The sequence below is a fragment of the Centruroides vittatus genome, unplaced genomic scaffold, assembly GCF_030686945.1.
Source record: "Centruroides vittatus isolate TY-2023 unplaced genomic scaffold, ASM3068694v2 contig_182, whole genome shotgun sequence".
Taxonomy (NCBI): Eukaryota; Metazoa; Arthropoda; class Arachnida; order Scorpiones; family Buthidae; genus Centruroides; species Centruroides vittatus.
In genome coordinates, this window is record NW_027121118.1 from 31,556 (window position 1) to 39,614 (window position 8,059).

At 31.5% G+C, this 8,059-nt stretch overlaps 1 protein-coding gene across 1 annotated transcript; it reads left to right on the forward strand.

Annotated features, from left to right (window-relative positions):
• The first annotated feature begins 1,913 nt into the window (after positions 1-1,913).
• On the forward strand, positions 1,914-2,213 carry LOC136969839 (pleckstrin homology domain-containing family J member 1-like). The gene has a single exon (XM_067264116.1). It carries the CDS (start codon positions 1,914-1,916, stop codon positions 2,211-2,213), a length of 300 nt encoding a protein of 99 aa, XP_067120217.1.
• Positions 2,214-8,059: the final 5,846 nt, after the last annotated feature.

Here is an 8,059-nt window from a genome sequence, read left to right on the forward strand (position 1 = left end):
GCCAATCAAGATTATAGAAGATAATCAAGCAACAATAAAACTTTCACAAAGTGAAAAACACAATTCAAGACTGAAACACATAGACACAAAGTATCATCACATCGGAAATCTTTAAAGAAAGAACATAATTGAAGTTGTGTATTGTCTCAATGCAAGAAATGGTTGCTGACATCTTTGCAAAGCCTCTGCCAATACCTTGTATAAAAAGTCATAAATGTGCTTTAAATATGCATTTCTCGTGTTCGAAATTAGTGAGGGATGTTGGACGTCTGTGTTTAACAACTCCTCAACGATAGTGCTCGCAAAGAAAGCACGAGATCTTGTCCAGTTATTTTAAAATTATTATCCCCGTTTTTTTAATTTCGTTTTTGGTTTTGTTTTTTCCTCTGTGTAGTCAACTGCCTTGTGTTTTATGTCTCTGACAATAACTTCAATAAGGTATTTTTGAAAACTGCTGGTACGTATGATTTGTTATCCTATCTTGCGCTGTGAACAGAAAAATTATCGTTAGCCTATCGAAACTTAAACTAAATTAACGGGAAAAGAACTTAACCCTAACATTGAAATAGTAGGTGATCGAGTAACGAACATAATCTGTCTCAAGAAATTGTTTGCTAACTGATTATCGATTTACTATAGGTTCTTATGAGAATTTGATTAATTCGTTTTGGAAACCCCAAAAATGAAAAATATGCACTTTCTTACTATGTTTATTTATATATAATAATAATAATACATTATACACAGTCTTCCATTTTTACTAGTGATGTTTTTTTCCATTTGTACAGGTTAAAGAATCTGTCTAATGTCTATTGCTTTTCTCTCTTCAGAATTTTTCAAAAGAAATTAATAGCATTGTAATTGTAGAGATCCCAAGCCTATTAAGCTGAACCTGCTTTTGGATGCAATTCTAACACCGTCATTCTGACACCCTCCCACTTTTCCAAAAAATGTTTAATAGCAGATATTGACATTCATTTTCTATTTTAAAAGAAAACATATCTTGACGAGTTTCTTGGTGTTCTTCATTCAAGAGTTCTTGGAGTTCTTTTGTCATCAGATCAGTTTCAGGTTTAGCTCTTATTTATTTTTCAAATGTAGTTTTTGTTACTCATTTAGCTGCTTGACTTACCTTGAAAATATAGTATTTTTCTGAGATAAGATTGTACTGTGACCTACTGTAGACCTGTTCAAACCATACAGCTAAGCGACATCAGACATTTTCTGGCCATTCTGTACCTTTGCAATTATATTCTCACCTTTCGAAAATAAAAATCCATGCAAAATTTAACGAGTGCTTGCCTGAGAGTCTTGTGAATACTATAAAAAAATTGTTTCTGTCAGAAAAATAAAACACTGGAATTACAAAAAAAAGTTCCAAAGTTTGGAGAAATACTATCTGTCAGGGTTCAGTGTCGATGCTGACGTCTCCCATGCTCCATAAAGTTTCGAATTGTTATCTGAAGACAACATAAGACTATTCGGTATTCATTATTTTATGTAAGTAGTATAGATATGAGAGACTCTGGAATAATTTGTTAAACGTTTAAGACTTTACAACTTTTATTTCAGTATCGCTCATCATTTCGCAGGAAACACGTCGACCAGGAGCTAAAAATCGCAATAACCGTCGAATCGCTTGAGCGTTTATAAGATATTTGCATCCCAAAAGCTCTCGTAGATATCAAAACCACGCCCATTTTTGCTGCTTCATCAGATATACTTTTCTTCGAAATTTGAACGAGCCGTTCTGGAATATCTCGCTAGGGGCTCTTAATCTGGTGAACGAATGCAAAAGTAATAACAAAATGGCGTCACACTAGTAAGAGATGTTTATAATTTTTAACTAGAAAACGTGCACGTTAGATATATGCTGTTATTTTCATTGGTTATGAAGAAGTTGAATACTCGAAATGAGGTATAACGAGAAAGAATTAATAGGATTAGCCAATGGTAATGCAGATAAGGAAGGAAGACTTCATCATAAATGTTCAAGATTCAGAGAAACATATAAGGAAAGGTGGTTTAAATTAAAGGGCAATCTATTATTTTACTTTCGATTGAATGAGTATGGAGCAGTTTATGAAAAAGAGCCTGTTGGTGTTTTGGTTGTAGAAAACTGTACAGTTCAGCATGAACCTTATTCAGATCTTCCTTTTGCATTTTCTATCACATTTGCAGATGAATTAGATAAACGTCATTATTTTAGTTGACATCACACAGAAGCACTGTGATAATTGGATTAATTTAATAAGAGAAGCAAGTTATGAATATCAAAGAGAAAAATTACTTAGAATACAAACAAAAATACTAGAATTAACAGGAACAGATCCACTTGTATGTTTTCGTTCTGGATATGAAAGTAAAGTTTCTAAACAAGATGCATTAGTCTCATCAAAACGCCCTCCAAGAAATATGAAAAAATTATCAGGTGCTGCCTCTACATTTTGGGGAGTATCTTCATCAAATAATACACAGCAGTTAAAATGGGATTTTGCTTCTGCGGATGGATCGGCGAATAAATAAAGATTTACTTACACGATTACACGTGAAATCCAAAGCTTAATAGTTGTGCTTTAATTGAAGATAATCAACAAATTTATTGTTTTATTTTTTTTTTTTTTAAATTTAGACTCTGAAATAATTTGTTAAACTTTTCGCTGTCTAAGAGAATCGACGTCGTCACTGTCTTAAGAAAATCAATATTTTTATATATATATATTTTTAAACTTTTCGCTGTTTTATATACGTTGCTGGGGTTAAGAAAATCAATATTTTTTATATATATATTTTTAAACTTTTTGCTGTTTTATAAACAATGCTAGTCTTAAGAGAATCAATATTTTTATATATAAATTTTAAAACTTTTTGCTGTTTTATATACGTCGCTGGTGTTAAAAAATCAATATTTATATATATATATATTTTTTAAACTTTTCGCTGTTTTATAAACGTCGCTGGTCTTAAAAGAATCAATATTTTTATATACAGTAGAGCGTCGCTAAATGGAACGTCAGTATGTGAAATGGCCGAAAAGTGGAACGATTTTCAGTCGGACTGTGTCGTGCTGAATTGAATGTTTTTGATACTAAATTTACTTCTAAAGTATAATTTTCATGTATTTTTATATTCTTTAATATATTTATTTTGTTTGTACAAAATGAAGAAATAATTTTTAACGATACGATAGCCTCGATTATTATTATAAAAATTTTCGTTAGGTTTAAAATCGACGAAAATTCAACGCGAAGCGACACGCAACTGAGAAAAATTCAACAGGAAGCGATATGCAACAGAGAAAAATTTGAACATCGAACAGGTTAATGTATTTTTTCGTACAAAGTCGGAAATTGGAACAAATTACTAACTGGAAGAACCCCAGTCCCCAATTGGTTCCACTTATCGACGCTCTACTGTATATATTTTTAAACTTTTCGCTGTTTTATATACGTCACTGTCTTAAGAGAATCAATATTCTTATATATATAACTATATATATAATAATAATAATAATAATAAATATATATATATAAGAATATATATTATATATATATTCTTATATTTAAAAGATTTTTATATATAAGTATACGTTGCCGTTTTTATATACGTAGAGATTCGCTGTTTTATATATATGTGGATCTAATATACTTTCCTAGTTGTTTTTATAAAGATTTGCTGTTATTTTATATATGTCGCCGTTTTTATATACGTTGAGATTCGCTGTTTTTATATACGTCGCCGTTTTTATATATGTAGAAATTCGCTGTTTTTATACGTCTTAAGAAAGTCAATATTTATATATATATATTCAAGAGATTTTTTTATATTTAAGTTTTTTATTGTTAAGAGTTTTTTTTATATATATAGATATATATGAAACCATTTGAGAGAATTAATATTTTAGAGTTTTATTAAAGTGAATTAATATTTTTATATATATAACTTTAATATTTAAGAGATATATAAGTTTTTTGGTTGTCAAACTGGCGCCATCTGTTTGACAAATTAATATGTTTTTTTCGTGTTGCGACACGATTAAATAAATGACGACTAATTTCTCTCTCTTTCTTTTATTACAAAATATAAAAACAAAATAATAAAATATAAATAATTATTTTATACTTCATTATAAAATAATTATAACAGGTATCGGAGTTTTTCTTTGAATGCGTGAATTTCTTTTACGATCAATAGCATCTAAAAAAACAATAAATATTATGTTGCATATTTTTATTTTAAAAAACTTTGAAAAACTGAAAGTAGTTTTTAAGAAAATTCAAAGGAAAAAGAGCAGAGGGCGCTAGTTCTTCTTTTTTCAAGACAAAGAAGATTGACAAACAAAGAAGTATGCCTAGTCATTGTGTGTAATTGTAATAAATAAACCTAGATCAATAGTTTTTTTATCGTTGCTTTTTGACTTACAATTGTTTTAAATAAGTATAAAAAGTGATCAATAGGATCATCTGATGTATCGCTATCGGCCGCGTCTAAGAACGAAATGAAATGACGGTGAAGGTAAAAAGTTTAAGATTGGAATTATAAAAAAGCAAATTAAAGTTATAAAAAAAAGTTTAAGAAGTTAGCTCTAGGAAGTATTAGCTTAAATTTATTCCGAATATTAAAAAAACTAAAGAATTTAAATTGAAGCTAATGTTTAGACACTCATCTTTCTTTGTCTCGAAAAATCTTGCGAAATATTCATTACATCTATTATTTGAAATTTATATAAAGTTTTTGAAAAACTTACCTTCTATTGATCTCTTCCTTCTTCAAATAATATTATTTTCCTGTTTCCAATTTTTACCACAATCCAATTATAATATTGCTTTAAAATGGTAATATTTTTAAATGTGGCATTTAAGTTTGTTATTTTGAAGTAGGTTTTATTATTATAAAAAATGCATTTCTTTTTAAAAATATTTATGGTAATTTCTCATGGTATATTTAAGGTTTAGCGGAATAGTTCCGATTATACAATTTATGCTATAAATGTTACAAATGGCGATATCTGAAAATTCTGGAAATTATAAAATACTTTAAAAAAAATCCAACTCAATCAAAAATTTTTTACTAAAATATAAAAAAAAATAATTACTGCTTTGATCCATAATTTTCCCACTTCATTCCATTTTTTTAAGAATATTCGGTTTCTCATTATCATCGAAATTTGGGAGCATCTCTATGACACCTCCCCATTATTCTCGTACCATATGATTGCCCGAATATATTGTATTATTAAAATTTAGCGTATATTTCGTAAAAATTTGGTTTTGATAATGCCTACAATTGAAAGGGAACTCATCTTGCGAGTAAAAAAATTGCCTAAAAGTAAAAGTATTTATACTCTAGGTTATTTTAATTATTTTTATATGTGTTCGCATCACTATTCCCCCTGTTAGCCTACAGCATCAAAGTCGCGTCTTATCAGCCCCTTTTACCAAGACATTATAGGTCAAAGTTAGGCTTCCTAATTCAAAGTCAAGAACTCAACTGACCCGATTCCCACACAAGGTGACTAATGTTTTATAGGTTCGACTTCTGTACTGGTATAAGCAAATAATTCACATTCAACGTTTTAAAAACCAGTAATAAAAATTTGAAAACAAACGTTTTCGACCGTTAACTCGGTCTTCATCAGGTTCTAACTAATGAGATTTAAAACTGTTTCAGAACGTATTCAAATTTTTGAATAGAACCATTGCGCGTTCGTGTTACGTGTTGTTGGCATGCGTAATACGTGTGGTGCGAAAACACAACGTAATTACATTCCATATATAAACGGAGGGATGGAGATGTACATTAAATGGAGCTATGGGAACATTCCCTTCGTAACAAAACTTCCAAGCTTGAGAAATGTTACACGCATCTTTAGAATTGATGCAGGTTGTGCGCCGTTTAGCCTTGTATATTTCCAGAGTTTTCAGGGATCACAGATGGTCTAATCGGTGGGATATTTTAATAAATTCCGCGTTTTGCAGATCAGCACTTATGCCCACTTATATGGATGTCTACAAACCATGCTACACTCCATTATTCATCCCTGCCGTTTCAGAGGACCACCTTTTCTTACATCCATATGCAAATAGATGACAACACAATATCCACTAAAGTCCATTACAAACCATGCTACACTCCATTATTCATCCCTGCCGTTTCAGAGGACCCCTTCTCTTACAAGGTAGCTGCCTTCCGTGCCCTTACAAAAAGAGCCTTCACGCACCACTCCAGAATCGAGGACACCATATCTGAATTAGAGCGCATCCAGATCATAGCCACAAGACACGGCTATAGCCGTACATTAGTTCATAACCTTGCGTCTGCACAATTGCATCGTACTGACAACACCAACACACGCACTAACGACTCCAATACCACTCAATCACTTGTTGTAGTTGAATATAATAAACACCTAGACTCCATTTACAGGGAAATTGTTCGCATACACCAACAAAAAGATCACTTACAAGAGACGTAACACTATATATGACCTCATGCGCAATTCCAAGGACATCGTAGATAAAAGAATGGCACCGGGGGTATACTCTGTTCCATTATGGGATGGCAGATTCCAAAGAAAGCTTGTATACATCGGTTCAACGAAACGGTCGCTCAACAAGCGTCTACGCGAGCATAAATATGATATCGACCGCAACAGAAGCACCACTACCCTCTCTGCTTATGCCTCGAACCCGGGCATAAGTGCTGATCTGCAAAACGCGGAATTGATTAAAATATCCCACCGATTGGACCATCTGCGATCACTGGAAACTCTGGAAATATACAAGGCTGGACGGCGCACAACCTGCATCAATTCTAAAGATGCGCGTAACATTTTTTAAGCTTGGAAGTTTTGTTACAAAGGGAATGTTCCCCATAGCTCCATTTAATGTACATCCCCATCCCATTGTTTATATATGGAATGTAATTACGTTGTGTTTTTGCGCCACACGTATTATGGATGCCAACAACACGTAACACGAACGCGCAATGGTTCTATTCAAAAATTTGAATACGTTCTGAAACAGTTTTAAATCTCATTAGTTAGAACCTGATGAAGACAAGTTAACGGTCGAAAACGTTTGTTTTCAAATTTTTATTACTGGTTTTTAAAAGGTTGAATATGAATTAATGTTTTATAGTTTCAATAAAAAAAAACATATTTTTCAAGTTTTAAAAAATTTATTTGAGTAAACTAACGCTACATTGATTACATTTAATAAATATATTTGGCGGTATTTTACCAAAACAAAAATGTTTTTTGATAAAAAGCTATTACATAAGAATTACTAAAATATTTAGTATTAGGCTGAAGTATTTTTAGTCTCGGTTTCTCGATATTTTATAGAGAAAAAATAGGCAAAAGTATCTGCATGTAAGGCTATACAAGCCTTGGAACGTTCTTCGATTTCAGCATAACTCCTTGGAATTCTGTCTAATGAACTTTATAATTTTTGGGATTTTTGGATGTAGTTCCGTATGAGACAAAATAATAACAAATTGAATTTCGAAAAAAAAGAGTTTTCCAGTGTATCCCATCCAATGTTCATTACTGTCCTCCATATTAACGATAAAGCTTCTCTTCTTTCCGATTGTTTGAGGTAATAAATCTCGACAAATAGACGCCTCCAAATGTCTTGCTAATTTCGGGATCACCTAATGCCAGTTTCCATAGCGTAATCGTATCCATTATTTTTTTAGTAGTCGACATAAACGTTTCGTGATCAATAAATTTCTATTGTATTGCGATATTCTGAGAAGCATATGACGTTAACTGTTTCTGGCAAAGGTCTTTTAAAGTTTAAATCGAAACTAACATTTTTGTGCCTCAACACAAAAATATGATTTTCGGACGTGGCACAATTGAAAGTTAGATCGAAAAACGTGAAACATTATCCTTGAGCACAATCAGAATACGATATATTAGCAAATTTTCCGTAAGGAATTCCTCCTATTTTTTCGAATAATGTTGCGTGTCTTCGAGCATAGGTTTTTTGTCAAAGTCTTGCATGAATGGATTAGGTGAGATTAAAATCGAATCCTTTATAACAGAAATATAGTT